The sequence below is a fragment of the Phyllobates terribilis genome, unplaced genomic scaffold, assembly GCF_046119375.1.
Source record: "Phyllobates terribilis strain yellow unplaced genomic scaffold, ASM4611937v1 Scaffold_9__5_contigs__length_417890890, whole genome shotgun sequence".
Lineage (NCBI taxonomy): Eukaryota > Metazoa > Chordata > Amphibia > Anura > Dendrobatidae > Phyllobates > Phyllobates terribilis.
The window spans coordinates 150,419,113-150,443,333 of record NW_027362769.1 but is presented as its reverse complement, the minus strand read 5'-3'; the positions used below and the strand labels follow the sequence as shown (position 1 = coordinate 150,443,333).

Below are 24,221 nucleotides of genomic sequence, written 5' to 3'. Positions count from 1 at the left end.
GTAATGTCTATGGATTGCAGTACAGTTTTTAGTATATTTTTATTGCATTATGATCACACTTGTAAAACCACTGAAATAATTTCCAACAGCGACAGCATATGGAAGAGGAACCTATTTTGCTGAGCACTCAAGGTACTCTTGTAACGACACATATTCTTATCCTGATGCTGATGGGACGAAATACATCTACCAAGCCGCAGTGATAACTGGACGATATTGTAAGGGAGATCCCTCCTACAAGGAAGCTCCACATGTCGATGGTGACCCCAACAAAGGCCGCTATGATTCAGTAGTTGATGATGTCACGAACCCCAAAATGTTTGTTATTTTTCATGATGATGTTGCCTACCCTGAATATCTGATCACATTCAAGAAATGCTGATCATCTGCTGTTTGTTAAGAATACAGAATTTTGAAAAAGTTTTATCAAAGTATTCATATACAGAATTTTAGGGACATTTTCCAAAACATGCACAATAAGAAATGTCCAAAAAAAATGTCACATTTTGATATAGGTTGACATATTGATATGTCATTGAGATGGCGGTGATTAAAACAAAGTTTTATTAGCACTGAAGTAAGTGGGAATCCGCCTATCACAAAGCTCTTGTTAAAGGTTTTAAATTATGTTCATTTACCGGGACCAAAAGGCTGCAATTTATTTTTCTACACTACTTTATTAGATCAGCTGATTAAGTAAGAATTACAAACCCCAGAAGTGTAGTTTGGGGGATCCGTGTAGTGCATTGTGAACATTCCTAAATGTTTGTTTATTAAACAGATTTATTTTTGTAATATAAAGAACCTAATGAGGAGTTCCCCATTTCTCTAGTTTTAGAAAATTTGTATTCACTGTGAAATAACATATTTTTCTTTTAACTTTGTGCTGTACTATTCCGTTGGTATTCCTGCTAGAAATGTATGGAAAAAAGTGACAAATGGGTGTTATCATTAGGGGTGGGGCATGTCCAAACTGTACTGCCTACGCCAAACTGTGTACAGAGACACCTAAAAGAAAGGACAAAGGAAGTGGTAAAAGCCAATAATTTTATTTATTACATCTCTAGAGTTGTGAGACATTGTTAGCGTTCCCGGATTATTACTTAATGGGAAATACAATTATTTAATAAGATTGAAGATGACCTGTCATATCTCCAGACATTTCTAAGTGAATGTCCAGTTAAAAAATCAGTTATTTTATTGATCTAAATAGATCAATATCTCAATTTCATTGTCACTCCCTAGAGGTCAGAACTTTCACGGTTTTAGACCAACGATGATGTAGTTAAAGGTTTGTTCTCAAGTTGTTTGTTCATAAGTTCCCCAGCTTCATGCCTGCGAGTGGGTAGTTCAGGCGGACAAGATGATTTCACTGCCGGCCTGAACTGTGCGCTCTCTGATGCTGCAAGCAGAGGCAGCTTTATCTCTGCAGCATTGGAGGAGCGCAGGGGCGCTGAAGCTGGACATATACAGCAAACCGGCCAGCTTCAGAGAGGTAAATGCAACCCTACAGCAAAGAGAGCTCTGCACTCCTTGCCTAGGAACCCGGGCACCTCTGATAAACTGGAGAAGTGGCTGGTAACCTAGGCATCAAGCTGTTAACTATAGAATTAAAAATGATTCCGTTCTTGAGGATGGAGAGAATTTTTAATAAGAGGTAAATTGCAAAGTTGCTTTTTCTTTACAAGGCACTTTGCATTTTTACCCATTTAAGAAGATGAAACAACCCCTTTATATAAACACTATAACTATAGGGAGTTTAGAAGTATACTGAATGTTTTTTGTTATTTTTTCTGCTTTCATTAAAATCAGCAATGAATCAGTCTTCGGTCTCCAAAAGTAAAATTACGGTAATCAGCATAGAGTTCTACAGGTTTAAATAATGTCATAGAGTTAGAAGTTCATGTTCTCATATATGTAAACCATAACTAAAGTCTAATTTCTCCACAAAATCTCTACCTTTTGCCAGTCTAGCAAACCCCTAGATCAATGTACATGACCGCTTGTGTTACTTATCTACTTCCCCTCCCTTAGGTCACAGTCGCATCCTAACAAAAGTAGGTGACATGTTCTAGGTGGAGATTTTTCTATCCTGTCCTTTCCCAAGTCACTATGTGAATTACTGTCTGTGACCAAAGCAGTGACGTCTGTTCACTTAAGCCCCATTCACATGAAATAATAGTCTTCCAAACATGCCAGTTTTGGGGTGACCCATCCACTATTGAATATTCTCCTCCAGCAGATGATGTCAACCAAACTGCCGCCAAGCAAACTGACTCGAAAAGTTTACAAGACGTATAACTTTCGTCATAACTGCCACTCATTTACTAACACTTCTGCCGTGTTAATAGCAATGTAAGCTGTATGCTGCACTTCAAAGTGTTCATAAATGCAACTCCTTTCATTATATCCTATTAGCCACATAGGGAAATCATATAAGGGAGTCCTCCGCTTGAGACCCTCTCCTCTGTGACCCACAGCAGAGAGACGTTAATCGGTCAAACGTGTTTACACTATTTTTTTGCTTTATATTATTATCTACCTGTTTTATGCATTTGTTTTAGTTTGAAAACTTGTTTAGTATAAATCTGCAAAGTTGATGTTTTAATGCCATTAATGGAGTTGATATATGTTATGCAATAAACTCTTTTATGACCAATGACTTTGTGTTATTTTTATGTAGTAAAACCCCAGCTGTCATATCCCACAATTAATTCAGACTCCAGATTTAAGGACCCAAAGCTTTAAGTCCTCGTTCTGTGATATTGATTCAAACGCTCACACCCTATGATTAATTCAGGCACTGTACAACAAAATGTATTCAGAAGTCCCCTTCCATAGGTTTATTCAGGCCTCAGACTTTAAACCCTGAGAGAATTCAGACCCTTCAGATTCTGAGAGACGCATTTATCTGGAGAATGGGACCCCATTGTATGTCACCATGACTGGAGAGGTGGCTCTTTCCATTTATTTGTATGAGATTTCCAAATCTTCAAATTTTCAGAACTTCCACAGATGTGAATGGAGAGAGCCAGCTTTACACGTAACAAGGCCACGTTCTCGAGACAGACCTGGGTCTCAGTGATGGCGCTCACATCTATTGGACAGCTATGGCATATACTGTGGATAGAGCTAAGCAAAAAGGTTTGCATAACCCTGGTCAAGCATTAAAGTCAGTACTTTGTGGCAGCTAGAACAGGGCAGTGCAAATTTACTTGACTGAGGAAGCTTCCTGCAAACAGTTTATGCATTGAACTCCATAATAAGACAGTATGCACTAAGTTCATTAGCTCCCTCTAGTGGCGATGCCAGCGCAAACTTCAACTAGATGTGAGTCCTCAGACGCACATTCAGCTGAAGTGTATTGCGGCACAGAGACCCGCTGGGTACGTGAGCTACAAATCATGCTGCCAGCCAACTAGCAGCTGATGTCGGCGTGCACGTAACTGGGTGCACATGACAGTGACGTCATGCGCTCCCATCGCTTGCATGCTGAAGTTAACTGCTGGCTTCAGAAGAGGACGCCACATGGCAAAGGAGTGGAGGGAAGGTAAGTATAATCGTTTATTTATTTTTTTCTATGCATTAAAGAAAAGCAGCAGGATGGGGGACATATAAGAGGATTGGAAACATACATATCAGGATGGGGCCCGAGGATAAGGGACATATATACAAGGATGGGGGATATATATATACCAGGATGTGCCCAGGATGGGGGAAATGTACAGTACAGACCAAAAGTTTGGACACACCTTCTCGTTTAAAGATTTTTCTGTATTTTCATGACTATGAAAATTGTACATTCACACTGAAGGAATCAAAACTATGAATTAACTCATGAGGAATTATATACTTAACAAAAAAGTGTGAAACAACTGAAAATATGTCTTATATTCTAGGTTCTTCAAAGTAGCCACCTTTTGCTTTGATGACTGCTTTGCACACTCTTGGCATTCTCTTGATGAGCTTCAAGAGGTAGTCACCGGAAATGGTTTTCACTTCACAGGTGTGCCCTGTCAGGTTTAATAAGTGGAATTTCTTGGCTTATAAATGGGGTTGGGACCATCAGTTGTGTTGTGCAGAAGTCTGGTGGATACACAGCTGATAGTCCTACTGAATATGCTGTTAGCTGCCTTTTTCTTGCCATAATACAAATTCTAAGTAAAGAAAAAACGAGTGGCCATCATTACTTTAAGAAATGAAGGTCAGTCAGTTCGAAAAAATTGGGCAAACTTTGAAAGTGTCCCCAAGTGCAGTTACAAAAACCATCAAGCGCTACAAAGAAACTGGCTCACATGAGGACCGCCCCAGGAAAGGAAGACCAAGAGTCACCTCTGCTTCTGAGGATAAGTTTATCCGAGTCACCAGCCTCAGAAATCGCAGGTTAACAGCAGCACAGATTAGAGACCAGGTCAATGCCACACAGAGTTCTAGCAGCAGACACATCTCTACAACAACTGTTAAGAGGAGACTTTGTGCAGCAGGCCTTCATGGTAAAATAGCTGCTAGGAAACCACTGCTAAGGACAGGCAACAAGCAGAAGAGACTTGTTTGGGCTAAAGAACACAAGGAATGGACATTAGACCAGTGGAAATCTGTGCTTTGGTCTGAGGAGTCCAAATTTGAGATCTTTGGTTCCAACCACTGTGTCTTTGTGCGACGCAGAAAAGGTGAACGGATGGACTCTACATGCCTGGTTCCCACCGTGAAGCATGGAGGAGGAGGTGTGATGGTGTGGGGGTGCTTTGCTGGTGACACTGTTGGGGATTTATTCAAAATTGAAGGCATACTGAACCAGCATGGCTACCACAGCATCTTGCAGCGGCATGCTATTCCATCCGGTTTGCGTTTAGTTGGACCATCATTTATTTTTCAACAGGACAATGACCCCAAACACACCTCCAGGCTGTGTAAGGGCTATTTGACCAAGAAGGAGAGTGATGGGGTGCTACACCAGATGACCTGGCCTCCACAGTCACCAGACCTGAACCCAATCGAGATGGTTTGGGGTGAGCTGGACCGCAGAGTGAAGGCAAAAGGGCCAACAAGTGCTAAGCATCTCTGGGAACTCCTTCAAGATTGTTGGAAGACCATTTCCGGTGACTACCTCTTGAAGCTCATCAAGAGAATGCCAAGAGTGTGCAAAGCAGTCATCAAAGCAAAAGGTGGCTACTTTGAAGACCCTAGAATATAAGACATATTTTCAGTTGTTTCACACTTTTTTGTTAAGTATATAATTCCACATGCGTTAATTCATAGTTTTGATACCTACAGTGTGAATGTTCAATTTTCATAGTCCTGAAAATACAGAAAAATCTTTAAATGAGAAGGTGTGTCCAAACTTTTGGTCTGTACTGTATATACACACGTGGTCAAAATTGTTGGTACCCCTTGTTTAATGAAAGAAAAACCCACAATAGTCACAGAAATAACTTGAATCTGACAAAAGTAATAATAAATTCAAAATCTATGGAAATGAGGAAATTAAAGTCAGTCATTGTTTTTCAACCCTGCTTCCACAGAATTTAAAAAAAAATTAAACTTGGGGGGGGCGTGACCTGGACACTGAGCTGTGAAGACGTGCTTCACTTCAGCTCCCACATTTTACCCTCATTTGGGGCCTCTAGACCTCGGCTCTCCTACAATATTCTGGAGGTGACGGCAGAAGACTCAGCCACTCTCAGACCGAGGAAAATATCAGATCCACGGCCGGGGCCTTGAATCACTGGTGCAGGTGTGGCATGCAGACTTTTTTTTCTCTTCTTACACAGCTCCAACACCCCCTCCCTCACCTCCCCTTCATCACCGAGTCCGATAATCAACTCACCACCCGGGGGTGGCTGGGGAGCGGAACCTGGCTGGCGTCCGGAGCCTGTGGAAAGTGGCGGCGGTGGAGCCAGGAGGTCCCAGAGTGAGTGGCGCAGGTGTCGGCGGACGTGTCGCGGAGGAGAGCGGTGCCCCAAGCAGCTAGGACCGGAGGATCTGCAGCTACAGACGAGCCTCGAACGTCTGGTGAGCGCCGGGGAACTTGCAGTGGTTGAGTGGAGGAATACGCTTGCAAACGTCGCTGCCATCTTGCAATGCCTCCACACGCATCTACTTGTTGCCGCTGCCCTCGGATGCCGTCCTGCAGAGCCATTAATTCAAAGATTGAATTTTAATTTCAACTGGACCACAGGCTCCCCTATAGCACCAATCATAAAGGCCACACTGAGACTATTTTTTCAAAACAGACCCTCACCCCAGAAAGAATCCGGCTCAATCTCTGAGCGCCATCTAGTGGATATCTCAAAAACCACACTCCAAAAGAGGGGAAAGACTTTATTACTTTCTGAGACTTACTAACCACGTTCCCAATTCTCTATATGTAAAAAAATAAATAAGATGTGAAACGATTATTAAGTGGTGAACTGTCGCAAGTTGGAGGACTTCTGGGAGCGGGACATCCAGCATGACCCCCTTTTAAAATAGCTCTTGCTTATACAGCTAAATCTGCTGTAAACCACCATCATCAACATGAAATCTGACGATCTTCTCTTTTGACATGTCTGATTTGCAGGCGCTACACTCTTTTTTTTTTTTTCCCGGAAGCCCTGTGTGTAGATCACATGATACATATATGCGGCAATTAGACACCACATCTTATCCATTTAGCCCCCGCCAAACAAGACTATGATATGGTAGTCAGACCATGACAGTCTTCCTGCTCCCTGCCCCACTGTGACATACAACCAGGCAATCTGCTAACTCCATCTGCTGTATGCTGATGTAATGGACAAATACCTAATAAAAACTCAAGCAGAGAAATCCGCTGCCTTACAAGTGCTTTTGCCGCTCAACACACAACCGCCATCTACAATGCACAAAAGTAAACCTGCTGCGAAACCACCTAAACAACCTGCTAAGAACCTGCGTTACCAGTCCACTTCCACAAAACTAGGTTCTCTGCCTTAACTACAGATGGATGATAGTTTATCTCCACCGCAGCTCTCTCCGCTACCGAGCTGCCCTGGATCCTCTGTGCAAGACTCTACACAAGCAGCGTTGGTGGTTCTAGAGGTCTCCAAGATATTGATGCCACAATTTGACCTGCGATTTGACGCCCTCCATGCTTCTCTTGCCGCAGCCATGGCCCTAATCACTTCACCACTCTCATCACTTCACTGTCCAACAATCCAAAACGACTTTTTGAAACCTTAAACTCCCTCCTGAAACCTAAAGCACAGGCCCCCATCACCAACCTCAGCGGGGAGGATCTGGCCACTTATTTCCTAGAAAAAATCAACCACATCCATCAGGACATCTCAGCCCAATCTCCTCAGTGCCTGGATCCCCTTCCCTGCCGCACTTCAAGCTCACTAGCCATCTTTGAGCCTGTTACCGAACAAGAAGTTAGCCAGCTCCTCATTTCTTCTCGACCTACAACCTGCAACAGTTACCCCATTCCTTCACATCTCCTGCAGCCTCTCTCACCGGTGGTCACCACTCACCTGACTAAAATATTTAACCTCTCTCTTTTTTCAGGTATCTTTCCCTCCTCATTTAAACATGCCATCATAACCCCTTTACTTAAAAAGCCATCCCTGGACCTGAACTGCACTGCTAACTACAGACCTGTCTCTAACCTTCCTTTCATCTCTAAATTGGTTCCTCTCCCACCCCTTTTCCCCTACCTATATCTGGTGATTGTAATTTTTATATTCACATATTGTTCTATGTTGTATGTAATTTTTTATAATATAAAATATAGGGTGTTAGATAACCATATATCCTATTAAGTATTATGATTATAGGATTCGCAAGTTCTTATACTGCGAATCCTATATGTTTCATTAGGTACTAATTTATAAAAATCCTGTTTACTCTATTGGGCATAAATGAACTCAAGGGGTTAATATAGAGATATCACTCTGTATTTAGCCCCGCCCCTCTGAAGTAATTGTATACCTGGTTAAATGTATATAAGGATCATTTGTTTGCTGCTTGTCACACCTGATGAAGGTGGCCTTGTCCACCGAAACTTGTTGTGTGTATTAATAAATCAGTCATTTTGATTAATTTTTGCCCTGTTATTGGTACTCTGATACCGCTATTCACATTCACTGATTGTTCTATACTGAATGTGGCGCCCGCCCCAGAAGAATGGGCGCTATTATGTGCGTGATCAAAGACAACAATACAGAACCTCCAATCGTGGGCCGGGTCCCAGAATGGCGCCAAAAGCGCAACCCGCCACCCTGCAACTGTGGCCATACACATAGATGTGTCCATCAAGGTGGGGAAGACGCCCCCAGGTGTGACCAACAGCAAGCAGCCATGGGACCGCCCCAGAAAGGGGAGAGGGGAAAAGAAAACTGGGAAACAGGGTGTGGTCTCCAGCAGACCAGACAGACCACACCCGGCAGGCAAGATGGAGCGAGGTGAGCCTGAGACCCCGGCCCGCGGCCTGCAGTCAAGCGAGATACCTCTTACCCTGGCAGAGGTGATCTACAAATTGACCCTGGAGGATGCGGAGTTCCTCCATGCCGAGATGCGTGAGCTCAGCCGGCGGGTAGGAGAGGACAGCCATCACCGGCTGGAAGGAGGAGGTGCTGGGGAAGATAGAGGCCAGGTGGCAGCGAGTCCCATGTTCCACCGACAGCGCCCCCGCCCCGGCGGAGCCCAACCAGGACCAAGAGGCAGAGAGCAGCCAAGGAGCGGCTGCGGGAGCAGGTAGGAAGAGTTTCCCTTTCCCGGCCGCAGACCGCGCTGAACTGCTCCTGGGCCCCCTGGTGGTGCCTCCATACCCGGGCGCACACGCTCTCGACTTGCTCCCTGCCCAGAATCCACTACATCGGGCACCTGTTCCGCCGACCAGCTCCGCGATCCTCTGGCAGAATCCCCCTGTCACCTGGCCAGCTCCACCGATCCACTCCTCGATCCCGTGGCGGAATCCCCATACCACCCGGGCGTATTCTCCGCTGACCTGCTCCTGGGCGCCCTACCGGAGCCAACAGCCCACACACCTGAGTGGGCCTACGGTGGCCCCCCGTATGATTGGTCCGCTAGGAACGCCGACCAGGGAGGACTCCCTCTGACGCCCACGCCTGCACCCCCGGTCGCCTGCCCAGGAGGAGAGGCATTCCGGTGGGATGACCGGGAAAGGGACCTCATGGGGTTCCCGAGGGAGACGCAGACCCAGGCACTCCGGAGGGAAGAGCACTGCAGGAGGGAGCTCCTGCAGCTGGAAAAGGAGCGATATGACCAGCAGGTATGGTGGGAGCGCATGTAGGCCAGGAACATGATGGCCAAGACTTAGGCCCACCAGGCAAGACACACTACGCCTAGTCCCCGTCTGGAGGGGATAATAGTGAAGCTTGACTTGGACGCCGGGTGGGGCTTCATCCAAGAGCCGCAGACAGATTGAGACATCTTCGTCAACCAGCGGAACGTAGAACCCCACCTCCAACAGGGGCATCCCGGCTGAGACCACTATCCCGGTGACCGTATCACCTTCACCCGTCATAAGGGAGAACGCGGGTGGTATGCCCTCAAAGTCTACAAGGTGGCGAAGGAGAGAATGGACATGCCCCCGCAGAACAAAGCTGAAGACCCGGCTGGGTCAGTCGGTAAGAATCAGGAGTTCCCCCAGCGGGAACCCCACTATTGAACTGGCTGTTTACAGAAACTGTATATAGTTACCCATAGGGGTAAAGCAGAAAAAGTTGGGTTTTCAAATTGAACTGCAAAAGTTTGTGTGTGTTACCCAGTTACTCGGTAAGGGTATAGAGACATTAAGGTAGAGGACGGTGATCTCCCTAAAAACTTTCCATTGTACATAATTGCACTTCTTAAAGTACCCCTTATTGGTTTTATGTATCAACAAATGAGCTCAGAACAAAAACTCGTTGCAGCCACGCCCAGGGCCTACGTTGAGGGTTTTCGGATGGGCCCCTCATGCTGCTCCTTTACCAGTGAAAAGGACATCCGGCTATAAATTTCACTGCAGTTGATTAAAAATGTTTGAGATAACAAATGTCCTATTTGCTTGAAAAATGTTTTACATGAAGAAATGTTTTATATGTATGAAGAAAAATGTTCTTTAAAGTCTTGTAATGTTTTGATAAAAAAAAAAAAGTAACCAGTAACGTTAAAGAAAAGTGCCTCCCATAAAGGGATGAAAAGATGTTATGTTTATGATTTTCTATGTGATGCTCTGTTCCAGCCCGCGGACGTGCTGTGTTTTACAAAGGGGGTATGTTGGGCCCCTGCGGGTTCAGTCGCCACAGAGGTACTGCATCTCACCCAGAGGTGTGGTATCTCACTCTCAGGTAAGGATGGAGTGCTGCCCGGGACCCTAACACCTGCATTCATTACACCATACTTCAGAGGGCAGGGCGAGATTGCTCCTACGGGAGAGCACGGTCCCTGGTCCCTGGCTGGAGTGGGGGGGGGAACCATATAGTGGGTGTGAGTGGAGGATGTAGATCAGGGGAGCACTTCAGTAGCTGTATAAAATGGGGAACCATCTTGAAAGTTCAGTCCAGTCAGAGAGTCCAGTCAGAGAGTTCAGTCAGAGGAGGAGAAGTGAGGGGAGCAGAGGCTCTGCAAGAGCTCTGCTCCAGAGGGGGCCTAGTGAGAGGCCCAGGACTGAGAGAGGAGAAGGAGAGAGAGAGAGAAGAGGAGAGGGATCAGGAGAAGGGCTCCAGGAACAGAAGGGATCGCAGGGGTACGGGCAGTGCTGGAGGCCACCTGTGCGCCTGAATCTGCCAGGCAGTGGAGGGATCAAGCCGCAGAGGAGACCGGCCCCTTAACTAGTGGAGAACTACAAGGCTCAGCTAGGAACCAGAGGCTGCTGTACTTGCAAGGTTCAGTGGCCACATCCGCAACTATATCATCCAGAAGGTGGCCACAGAGGGTCCAGGGGACTGCAGGTCGCCCGACAAGACCCGAGGCTCCCGGATTGGGGCAGTGGTTGCGAGGCGCAGGGCAGGAGGGTGAGAGCCAGCGCAGGAAGACGACTGAGAAAGGCACACAGAAAGGGGTCCCGTTAAGTGCTCCTGAATTATCTGGGGGATTGCTGAACCCCTGCCTGGTGAACTCAGCGCGACGTGGGAGGCTGTAAGCTGGACAGTGCAACCTGAGGAACTTAATAACTGTGAGTAAACTTTGAAGACTGCACCCCACTGTCTCTGTGATTATTGCCTGCGCCATCACCACCTGCACTACAACGCCCAGCACAACCCATAACATCTACACTGCCCTGGAGCTAAGCTCTACCTGTGGAGAGCCACACCATCCCTGCTGCAGTAACATCCGCTCCATAGGACCTGCTCTGCAGCAGCGTCTCCCTTTAGCTGCATACCACAGGTGGCGTCACGAACTTTGTACATTGCTCCCCTGTAAATAATACCCCTTGTTATTGACCGCCCTGGGTCACGGACCGGGTCACCGCCACCGTGACATCCACCGGCATTTACTGGCCTGGCACCGGGTACCCCACGGCCCAGGGGGCGCGTCACCCTCACCAAAGTCTCTAATGATCTACTAACAGCTAAATCCAAAGGTCACTGCTCCCTGCTGATTCTCCTGGATCTCTCTGCCACATTTGACACTGTGGATCACCAGGTCCTCCTCACTATGCTTCACTCTATAGGCCTCAAGGAAACCGTTCTTTCCTGGTTCTCCTCCTATCTCTCTGACCACTCCTTCACTGTATATTTTGCCGGCTCCTCTTTCTTTCCTCTTCCCCTTACTATCGGGGTTCATCAGGGTTCAGTCCTAGGCCCCGTCCTCTTCTCTCTATACACTGCCCCCATGGGACAAACAATCAGCAGATTTGGGTTCCAGTATCATCTCTATGCTGACGACACCCAATTATACACTTCTTCCCCTGACATCACCCACACCCTAATACAAAATACCAAGGATTGTCTGTCCGCTGTCTCTAACATCATGTCCTCCCTCTATCTTAAACTGAATCTGTCTAAAACTGAACTTCTTGTGTTTCTCCCCTATACTAACCCAACTCTACCTAACATCGAAATTACCTTGGAGGGTTCAACCATAACTCCCAAGCAGCACGCCCGCTGCCTTGGGGTCATATTCGACACTAACCTTTCCTTTACTCCCTATATCTGATCACTCACTTGCTCTTGTCACCTGCATCTTAAAAACATCTCCAGAATCCGACCTTTTCTCGCCTTTGAAACTGCTAAAACTCTTACTGTCGCTCTTATTCACTCCCGTCTGGACTACTGCAACTCTCTTCTGATCGGTCTCCCTCTTACCAAACTTTCTCCTTTCCACTCCGTCCTCAATGCGGCAGCCAAGGTCGTATTTCTGTCCAGCCGCTTCACCGATGCCTCCATCTTGTGCCAGTCATTACACTGGTTGCCCATTTGCTACAGGGTCCAATATAAACTCATCGCTCTCACCCACAAAGCTCTCCACAGTTCTGCACCGCCTTATATCTCCTCTCTCATCTCCGCCTATCGCTCTAGACGTGCCCTCCGTTCTACAAACGACCTGAGACTAACATCCCCCATAATCCGAACCTCGCACCTCTGTCTCCAAGACTTCTCTCGTGCTGCGCCAGTTCTCTGGAACGCACTATCCCAGGCGATCCGACGGATGCCTAGCCCCCATGTCCTCAAGCGCGCTTTAAAAACCCATCTCTTTAAACAAGCCTACCACATCAACTACTCAGTAAACTAACTTTACCCTGTCCACTCCTTCTAAATATTATTCAGAATCTGCTCCCTACTAGTCATCTGTCTCCACACCCTCCATGCACAAGATAACTGCACTCGATACTTGAGCATTGAACTTAAACATAATGGCTGATGATCGGATCATGCAGCTTTATAGGAAAATCCCTATTCATTATAATTGTCAGACCTCAACTAGCAAGCACTTTTCACCTATTGTGTCCACCTATTGTGTCCCCCCATTTCCTTGTAGAATGTAAGCTTGCGAGCAGGGACCTCACTCCTAATTTAACTGTTTAAACTGTCTTAAATTGTATTGAATTTATTGTCTGTACATGTCCCCACTTAATTGAAAAGTGCTGCGCAATATGTTGTTGGCTATATCAATAAAAAATATTATTATTATTATTATTATTATTAATCACCACCAACTTCCAAAAGGTCACAGAGCTGGAAAGCAGAATCCAATCCAATGAAACAGAGATCACAGAATTGAGGGCCTCTCTCCAACAGAGCCAGACTGCAGAGCGAGAAATGTGCGAGAAGCTGGAAGACTTGGAGAACAGGAATCGCCCCAACAATCTGCGCTTTGCAGGCATCCCGGAGTTGGTGGATGGTGAACATCTTATGGAATACCTTACTAGAGACCTCCCTTCTGCCCTTCAGATTGATCTTAACAAAGACCCAATGATCATAGAACGAGCGCACAGACTAGGTCCCCCAAGGCCTAACCGAGGCAGCGGAAATGGTTGACCTCGCCCAGTCATAGCAAAATACCTCAACTGGGCTGTGAAAGAAAAGGTCATGAGATCATACAGAAGCCAACGTGAACTGATTGTTCATGACTCAAAAATTCACATTTTCCAAGACTTCTCTGCTGCCGTAGCTCAAAAATGCAAGGCATTTGGACCCACCTGTCGTTTATTGTTTGAAAAAAACATTAGATTCCAACTGCTCTACCCAGCTAAACTCAAAATCCAAGATGGGGAGTGTGTAACTATCTACGAAGACCCTGAGGAGGCGGAGAGAAGATTTTGACATGCTGGAGATACCACTGTGGGATGACTTATAGATCTATTACCCATGCTATTTTTTATTGCAGGAAGACTGTTGTTTCCGTAATGGAATGTTTTTCTCAGTTATGGCATGGCTCATATGGTGTGTTTCCGGCGAGCTGCTATCACTGACTTGCAATGTTAAGCATAATGTTGTTTTTGTAGTTTTTTACTGCTTCTACCCTTCCGTGTTTTCCCTTTTCCTAACTCAGGTACTAATATTTGCGGAATCCACTATTGATGACACTCTTACTACCTGTTTGTTCCTGCGGTTATCCCTAAACCTAATAGAGACCCATTGCTACCACAATCATACCGCCCAATCTCACTCCTCAATCATGACTATAAACTCTTGGCAAAGATCTTAGCAAACCGCTTACAACTGTTATTGCCCGGTCTTCTGTGTGAGGCTCAAACGGGCTTTACTCAGGGGAGGAGTAGTGTGGCAAACATACACTTGGCGGTCGCTGCCACAGTCTTGGCCCAAGACACATCGAGGCCATCCGCAATGCTGATGAGTCTAGATGCCGAAAAGACCTTTGATAAAGTGGCATGGCCTTTTTTATATGAAGTTTTGGGCAGGGGGAATTTCGGCCCAAGATTTTTGCAATATACTCAATACCATCATATGAACGCAAATACCTGTGTAGCGATCAATGGATGCAATGCACCAGCCATAGATCTCTTACGAGGAGTCAAACAGGGATGCCCTCTATCACCCCTTTTATTTAATCTTTCTATTGATCCCTTACTGCGTCATTTATTGTAGACCCCTACCTTTAAGGGACTTACAGTGGGTTCTAGAGAACTTAAGGTCGCCGCATTCGCAGATGATATCCTCCTGGTAATAACTAACCCCAAACAAGTTCTACACTCTCTTATACGAGAGCTAGAGGATGTGGGAGGCCTATTGGGCTATAATATTAATTGGGACAAAACAGAAGTGATAATGCTACATGGTCCCTCCAAGCCATCGTGGACATCGGAGTTCCCTTGTCATTGGACTACTAGCTCACTAAAATACATGGGAGTGGAAGTGACGAGACATCCAGCTAAACTACAGTACAGACCAAAAGTTTGGACACACCTTCTCATTTAAAGATTTTTCTGTATTTTCATGACTATGAAAATTGTGCATTCACACTGAAGGCATCAAAACTATGAATTAACACATGTGGAATTATATACTTAACAAAAAAGTGTGAAACAACTAAAAATATGTCTTATATTCTAGGTTCTTCAAAGTAGCCACCTTTTGCTTTGATGACTGCTTTGCACACTTTTGGCATTCTCTTGATGAACTTCAAGAGGTAGTCACCGGAAATGGTCTTCCAACAATCTTGAAGGAGTTCCCAGAGATGCTTAGCACTTGTTGGCCCTTTTGCCTTCACTCTGCGGTCAAGCTCACCCCAAACCATCTCGATTGGGTTCAGGTCTGGTGACTGTGGAGGCCAGGTCATCTGGCGTAGCACCCCATCACTCTCCTTCTTGGTCAAATAGCCATTACACAGCCTGGAGGTGTGTTTGGGGTCATTGTCCTGCTGAAAAATAAATGATGGTCCAACTAAACGCAAACCGGATGGAATAGCATGCCGCTGCAAGATGCTGTGGTAGACATGCTGGGTCAGTATGCCTTCAATTTTGAATAAATCCCCAACAGTGTCACCAGCAAAGCACCCCGACACCATCACACCTCCTCCTCCATGCTTCACGGTGGGAACCAGGCATGTAGAGTCCATCCGTTCACCTTTTCTGCATCGCACAAAGACACGGTGGTTTGAACCAAAGATCTCAAATTTCGACTCATCAGACCAAAGCACAGATTTCCACTGGTCTAATGTCCATTCCTTGTGTTCTTTAGCCCAAACAAGTCTCTTCTGCTTGTTGCCTGTCCTTAGCAGTGGTTTCCTAGCAGCTATTTGACCATGAAGGCCTGCTGCACAAAGTCTCCTCTTAACAGTTGTTGAAGAGATGTGTCTGCTGCTAGAACTCTGTGTGGCATTGACCTGGTCTCTAATCTGAGCTGCTGTTAACCTGCGATTTCTGAGGCTGGTGACTCGGATAAACTTATCCTCAGAAGCAGAGGTGACTCTTGGTCTTCCTTTCCTGGGGCGGTCCTCAAGTGAGCCAGTTTCTTTGTAGCGCTTGATGGTTTTTGCAATTGCACTTGGGGACACTTTCATAGTTTCCCAATTTTTCGTACTGACTGACCTTCATTTCTTAAAGTAATGATGGCCACTCGTTTTTCTTTACTTAGCTGCTTTTTTCTTGCTATAATACAAATTCTAACAGTCTATTTAGTAGGACTATCAGCTGTGTATCCACCAGACTTCTGCACAACACAACTGATGGTCCCAACCCCATTTATAAGGCAAGAAATCCTACTTATTAAACCTGAAAGGGCACACCTGAGAAGTGAAAACCATTTCCGGTGACTACCTCTTGAAGCTCATCAAGAGAATGCCAAGAGTGTGCAAAGCAGTCATCAAAGCAAAAGGTGGCTACTTTGAAGAACCTAGAATATAAGACATATTTTCAGTTGTTTCACACTTTTTTGTTAAGTATATAATTCCACATGTGTTAATTCATAGTTTTGATGCCTTCAGTGTGAATGTACAATTTTCATAGTCATGAAAATACAGAAAAATCTTTAAATGAGAAGGTGTGTCCAAACTTTTGGTCTGTACTGTATATAAAACTAACATCAATCTATACCTCAATAACTTAGAATCCACTTTAGCTAAATGGAAAAACTTTAATTTATCATACCTGGGTAGAGCCAACTTAATTAAAATGACAGAATTCCCACGTCTTCTCTATCTTTTTCAAACTCTACCAATTTATTTGACTCCCAAAGAGGAAAAACGGATTAATTATTTATACCGCTCATTTATCTGGGAAGGAAAGAAGCCCCGTATTGCCTATAAATTACTCCAACAACTGAAGAGAAATGGGGCCATAAACTTCCCTGATATTAGACACTATAATTTAGCATCCTTATTCCGGGTGGTGGTGGACTGGCTGGGGGGGACCTCCTACTACACCCAGTATGATGTGGAGTGCTGTCTCACGCCGGGACTGCCTCTGCTTACTCTACTACATCTCCCTTATATTGAATTGCCGGCTGAAGTGAAGGCGAACCCTCTTCTAGTATCTACAGTGGCGACCAAAAGTATTGGCACCCCTGCAATTCTGTCAGATAATACTCAGTTTCTTCCTGAAAATGATTGCAATCACAAATTCTTTGGTATTATTATCTTCATTTAATTTGCTTGCAAGGAAAAAACACAAAAGAGAATGAAGCAAAAATCAAATCATTGATCATTTCACACAAAACTCCAAAAATGGGCCGGACAAAAGTATTGGCACCCTCAGCCTAATACTTGGTTGCACAACCTTTAGCCAAAATAACTGCGAACAACCGCTTCCAGTAACCATCAATGAGTTTCTTAAAATGCTCTGCTGGAATTGTAGACCATTCTTCTTTGGCAAACTGCTCCAGGTCTCTGATATTTGAAGGGTGCCTTCTCCAAACTGCCATTTTGAGATCTCTCCACAGGTGTTCTATGGGACTCAGGTCTGGACTCATTGCTGGCCACCTTAGAAGTCTCCAGTGCTTTCTCTAAAACCATTTTATAGTGCTTTTGGAAGTGTGTTTTGGGTCATTGTCCTGCTGGAAGACCCATGACCTCTGAGGGAGACCCAGCTTTCTCACACTGGGCCCTACATTATGCTGCAAAATTTGTTGGTAGTCTTCAGACCGTGTTCTTTTCTTTGAAAGCCTCTTTTTTTTTCCAGTACACTCTATGTTGATGCTTTTTCCCAAAAAGCTCTACTTTTGTCTCATCTGACCAAAGAACATTCTTCCAAAACGTTTTAGGCTTTCTCAGGTAAGTTTTGGCAAACTCCAGCCTGGCTTTTTTATGTCTCGGGGTAAGAAGTGGGGTCTTCCTGGGTATCCTACCATACAGTCCCTTTTCATTCAGATGCAGACAGATAGTACGGGTTGACACTGTTGTATCCTCGGACTGCAGGGCAGCTTGAACTTGTTTGGATGTTAGTCGAGGTTCTTTATCCACCATCTGCACAATCTTGCGTTGAAATCTCTCGTCAATTTTTCTAGGGAGGTTAGCCACAGTACCAAGGGCATTACACTTCTTGATGACACTGCGCACGGAAGACAAAGGAACATTCAGGTCTTTGGAGATGGACTTGAAGCCTTGAGATTGCTCATACTTCCTCACAATTTGGTTTATCAAGTCCTCAGACAGTTCTTTGGTCTGCTTTCTTTTCTCCATGCTCAATGTGGTACACACAAGGACACAGGACAGAGGTTGAGTCAACTTTAATCCATGTTAACTGGCTGCAAGTGTGATTTAGTTATTGCCAACACCTGTTAGGTGCCACAGGTAAGTTACAGGTGCTGTTAATTACACGAATTAGAGAAGCATCACATGATTTTTCACACAGTGCCAATACTTTTGTCCACCCCCTTTTTTAGGTTTGGTGTGGAATTATATCCAATTTGGCTTTAGTACAATTCTTTTTGTGTTTTTTCATTGAAGACAAATTAAATGAAGATAATAATACCAAAGAATTTGTGATTGCAATCATTTTCAGGAAGAAACTGAGTATTATCTGACAGAATTGCAGGGGTGCCAATACTTTTGGCCACCACTGTGCATGGAAAGCATGGCAGAAAATATGCTGACAGTTTCAGCTCTCTCCTCAGATATCTCTCCTCCTCCCACTCATTGGTAACCCCCATTTCCAACATGGACATGCACACCCTGTCTTTTACAAGTGGCACTCTCAGGGTATAACATCCATCAAATATCTGGTTCACTTAGGGGAGTGCCGTATGTATCTAATAGAGGAAATGCATTCTGAGTACCCTACTATTGCATTCCCCCCATTCCAATACCTACAGGCTAAGAGTTATGTGACAAAGATAATAACTCATTTTCCTGAACGGGAGTGGGATCCATACCTGCTTAGATGGTTCGCTAAACCTAACACCTCATCTGGCCAAATAGCCTCCAACTATAAATTCATCCATGTTGCCCTAGACTATGAGAAATTCCAACTTTCACTAACAAAATGGCAGATCGATGACCCCGCCTTATCATACAACACTATTTTGAAAGCCCTGGACCAAGCCCACAAATTTCTCCCTTCAGCTCGCTTCCTTGAAATGAGATAGAAAAAAGGCATAGATCCTATTTAACCCCCCAGAAGGGTCACAGAATGGGGCTGTACACAACCTCTGAGTGCTTTAAATGCCGCTCCCCTGAGGCTAATCTATTCCATTGCCTGTGGACATGCCCGATTATTCAACCCTTCTGGACCAGAAGCCAGATAAATACACATGCTCCCTGGGGGCCCGTAAATTGCTACACATGGTGGCGGCAGCCGGTGTTAAGGCCATCTTACAGATGTGGATCCATGACTAAGCTCCTCCTTTTAAGATCTTTTTAGACAAACTGTTGTTACTGCTTCAAATGGATTGGGCTGAGGCCTCTTTACACAGGGAAGAAAAGGTACAGTTCTTCTTTGAAACTTGGAAAAGTTTCATCTCTTTACTTCCGCATCGCATTCGGGATGATCGTACAACTTGCTTTCAACCTACAGTATGGTATCAAGAGCAACTACTATTGGGGGAAACGCCCGTGTAAAGATGTGTTAGATGATGCCGCAGTGTAGAGATACATCTAGGTGTCAAGGGTCTGTTTCAGTGTCGATGGGTCCCGCACAACTTTTGAGAAGAGTATAAGGTTATACACCCCTGTTGAGTGGTCTATATGTAAGGAAAGTACCTGTTTTGGGTGTCCTCTTTTCTCTCCTCCTAAGTTTTTGGTTTGTCTTTTGACCTTATGTAATTATACTAGGAATGTACATTCTGCTGTTTACCATCTTATAACAACCTTATTATGCATATTCCAAATTATATTCGTATTAATTAATGTATGAAAGCTTTATTTTCAATAAAAACAAGTTTAAAAAAAAATTTAACTCATGAAATAGGCCTTGACAGAAATAATGGTACCCATGAAAATAATGTGAAAAAAGGGACATGTTAAATCAAGTTGTGTCCACTAATTAGCATCACAGGTGTCTACAATATTGTAATCAGCCAGTGGGTCTACAAATACTCACTGTGCTGTTTGGTGACATGGTGTGTACCACACTCAACATGGACCAGAGGAAGCAAAAGAAAGAATTGTCTCAGGAGATTAGAAAGAAAACTATAGACAAGCATGTTAAAGGTAAAGGTTATAAGACCATCTCCAAGCAGCTTGATGTTCCTGTGACTACAGTTGCACATATTATTTAGAAATTTAAGATCCATGGGACTGTAGCCAACCTCCCTGGATGTGGCCGCCGGAGGAAAATTGATGACAAATCAAAGAGACGGGTAATATGAATGGTAATAAAAGAGCCCAGGATAACTTCTAAAGAGATTAAAGGTGAACTTCAAGCTCAAGGAACATCAGTGTCAGATCGCACCATCCGTCGTTGTTTGATCCAAAGTGGATTTCATGGGAGAAGACCAAGGAGAACACCATTGTTGAAAAAAAATCATAAAAAAGCCAGACTGGTATTTGCCAAACTACATGTTGACAAGCCACAAAGCTTCTGGGAGAATGTCCTATGGACAGATGAGCCAAAAATGGAAGTTTTTGGCAACGCACATCAGCTCTATGTTCACAGATGGAATAATGAAGCATATCAAGAAAAGAACACTGTCCCTACTGTGAAACATGGAGGAGGCTCTGTTATGTTCTGGGGCTGCTTTGCTGCATCTGGCACATGGTGTCTTGAATCTGTGCAGGGTGCAATGAAATATCAAGACTATCAAGATATTCTAGAGAGAAATGGGCTACCCAGTGTCAGAAAGCTTGGTCTCAGTCGCAGGTCATGAACAGGATAATGATCCAAAACACATAGCTAAAAACACCCAAGAATGACTAAGAGAAAAACATTGGACTATTCTGAAGCGGCCTTCTATGAGCCCTGACCTAAATCCTATTGAGCATCTTTGGAAAGAGCTAAAACATGCCATCTGGAAAAGGCAACCTTCAAACGCGAGACAACTGGAGCAGTTTGCTCATGAGGAGTGGCCAAAATACCTGTCGAGAGGTGCAAAAGTCTCATTGACAGTTACAGGAATCGTTTGATTGCAGTGATTGCCTCAAAAGGTTGTTCAACAAAATATTAAGTTAAGGGTACCATCATTTCTGTTGAGGCCTATTTCATGAGTTTATTTTTTTTTTAATTTTGTGGAAGCAGGGTTGAAAAGCAATGACTGACTTTCATTTTTTCATTTCCATAGATTTTTCATTTATTATTAATTTTGTCAGATTCAAGTTATTTCTGTGACCATTGTGGGATTTTCTTTCATTAAACGAGGGGTACCAACAATTTTGACCACGTGTGTATACAACCCCTGGCAAAAATTATGGAATCACCGGGCTCGGAGGATGTTCATTCAGTTGTTTAATGTTGTTGAAAAAAAGCAGATCACAGACATGGCACAAAACTAAAGTAATTTCAAATGGCAACTTTAGGGCTTTAAGAAACACTAAAAGAAATCAAGATAAAAAATGTTGTACTCAGTGAGGGTAATTTGTTTCAGACCAAGCAGAGGGAAAAAATTATGGAATCACTCAATTCTGAGGAAAAAATTATGGAATCACCCTGTAAATTTTCATTTCCAAAACTAAAATTGCATCAAATTAGATCTGCTCGTTAGTCTGCATCTAAAAAGGAGTGATCACAGCTTGGATAGCTGTTGCACCAAGTGGACTGACATGAATCATGGCTCCAACACGAGAGATGTCAATTGAAACAAAGGAGAGGATTATCAAACTCTTAAAAGAAGGTAAATCATCACGCAATGTTGCAAAAGATGTTGGTTGTTCACAGTCAGCTGTGTCTAAAATCTGGACCAAATACAAACAACATGGGAAGGTTGTTAAAGGCAAACATACTAGTAGACCAAGGAAGACATCAAAGCGTCAAGACCGGAAACTTAAAGCAATATGTCTCCAAAATAGGAAATGCACAACAAAACAAATGAGGAACAAATGGGAGGAAACTGGAGTCAATATCTGTGACCGAACTGTAAGAAACCACCTAACGGAAATGGGATTTACATACAGAAAAGCTAAACATAAGGCATCATTAACACCTAAACAGAAAAAAAACAAGGTTACAATGGGCTAAGGAAAAGCAATTGGGGACTGTGGACGACTGAATGAAAGTCATATTCAGTGATGAATAGCAAATCTGCATTGGGCAAGGTGATGATGCTGGAACTTTTGTTTGGTGCCATTCCAATGAGATTTATAAAGAAGACTGCATGTAGAGAACATGCAAATTTCCACAGTCATTAATGATATGGGGCTGCATGTCAGGTAAAGGCACTGGGGAGATGGCTGTCATTACATCTTCAATAAATGCTCAAGTTTACATTGATATTTTGGACAGTTTTCTTATCCTATCAATTGAAAGGATGTTTGGGGATGATGACAAAATTTTTCAAGATGATAATGCATCCTGCCATACAGCAAAAACTGTGAAAACATTCCTTGAAAGAAGACACATAAGGTCAATGTCATGGCCTGCAAATAGTCCAGATTTCAATCCAATTGAAAATATTTGGTTGAAGTTGAAGAAAATGGTCCATGACAAGGCTCCAACCTGCAAAGTTGATCTGGTAACAGCAATCAGAGAAAGTTGGAGCCAGATTGATGAAGAGTACTGTTTGTCACTCATTAAGTCCATGCCTCAGAGACTGCAAGCTGTTATTAAAGCCAGAGGTGGTGCAACAAAATACTAGTGATGTATTGGAGTGTTCTTTTGTGTGTTTGTTTTTCATGATTCTGCTTGGTCTGAAAAAAATTACCCTTACTGAGCACCAAATTTTTTATCTTGATTTCTTTTAGTGTTTCTTAAAGCCCTAAAGTTGCCATTTGAAATGACTTTAGTTTTGTCCCATGTCTGTGATCTGCTTTTTTTCAACAACATTAAACAACTGAATGAACATCCTCCGAGCCCGCTGATTCCATAATTTTTGCCAGGAGTTATATATATATATATACATACATCAGGATGGGGGACATATATACTAGGATGGGCCTAGAAGGGGGTATATATATACCAGGAAGGAGCCCAAGATGGGGGACATTATTACACAATGAGTGAGGGGGTGCAACTCCTATGTCCTTATAGGATTTAGGATTTAGAACGCTACAAGAGCCCATACATATGACCAACTTGCAGGGGGGGCTTTACATGGATGGCAGCATAGAGCAGTCGGACCTCCACTTTTCAGAATGTAATGGCATGCCATTCAATATGCCATCCATTAATATGGTAGGAAAATCATTTGAATTACTTATTTATTGTCATTGTTTACTGCAGGTGAATATCGTTCAAAAAAAGAGAATGAAAGGTTGCAGACTGAGCTGTCAGAACGATATCACTGACGGGTTTCACTGCTAATTCGTTCTGCGTTCTTCTATTTACTGTGACATATAAAGGTTGTAGAAGCCAAACAGTCCAAAAAAATTTCATGAAATCCTATTGTAAAAATGAGTTTTAGCTGAAATGCTTTTTTTTTTTATTTAGGTAGAGACTTCCTTTATGAAGGGATTTATTTTTTCAGCACATTAATCAAGCACTCAGCGTGGATTTACAGTAAAACGAAACTAAAACAATTTCAAGTTAAACAAGTTTTCCAAAACAGAACATTTATTTTCACTTCTGCCACTCTGCTCAAAACCCTCAGGTACGTTCACTGCTCAGCAAAATATGGCTATAGGTCCATTCTTTGGGGTAACGAAAACACAGTAGAAATTTGTGCAGTTTGGTTTATAGGACAGCCAAATGAATGCAGTGGAACTGGTTAAGAAGGTGCTCTAGCTCATCTCCCTACCTCTCCCCTTTACTCATGTCAGTAATGGACAGGATGTAGTGTATGTGTAATGCTCCAAAGTTGTACTTTATGTGCGTTTTAAGATGTAGCAGAACTGACAGCTACCTTATTATTGTTACACGCACGCCGCTAGGTTCAGATAGGGGCGAGACAGGTTCCATGAATTCTTTGGAATCCTGGGGGAACCGTTACTCAGGGCGACCATAGACCATGTGCTGCAGCTTCTCTCAGGCACACAGGGGTATTGACCCTCAGGCACAGACATGTAGGTTGTTTCACTTGCTGACCAGACACAATTGACAAGAGTCCTCATAAAAGGTAGAACAGTAGCATTTAATAAGAAGCCGCACAGCCAGTGCAAGTTAAGTCTTATGAGCAACAGGCTCCAGTGACAAACAGTACAGTTTCCTTAGCAGCACAGCAGTTCACAGTCTTCCCAGTAGTACAGGACAGCACAGTTCTAATGCAAAGGCACATTAATGAACACAGCATTCTTTACAGCACAGTGAGATGGAGAAGGGGGGAGGGTTTGCTGAG

The 24,221-nt window shown here is 43.9% G+C and overlaps 2 protein-coding genes across 3 annotated transcripts in view; both read left to right on the top strand.

The window, feature by feature from the left end:
- Window positions 1-2,337, top strand: part of LOC141160887 (protein mono-ADP-ribosyltransferase PARP15-like) — a 108,834-nt gene extending 106,497 nt beyond the window's left edge. For both annotated transcript variants that reach the window (XM_073645691.1, XM_073645690.1), the window contains one exon: window positions 90-2,337. In XM_073645691.1, the coding sequence (XP_073501792.1) occupies window positions 90-382 (293 nt within the window). In that variant the 3' untranslated portion in view covers window positions 383-2,337. The remainder of the gene's footprint in view (window positions 1-89) is intronic.
- Window positions 2,338-23,489: 21,152 nt separating this feature from the next.
- The window catches only part of LOC141160886 (protein mono-ADP-ribosyltransferase PARP15-like), a 148,726-nt gene continuing 147,994 nt past the window's right edge, over window positions 23,490-24,221 (top strand). Inside the window, exon 1 of the mRNA XM_073645689.1 lies at window positions 23,490-23,537. The gene's annotated coding sequence lies outside the window, so the exon portion shown is untranslated. The remainder of the gene's footprint in view (window positions 23,538-24,221) is intronic.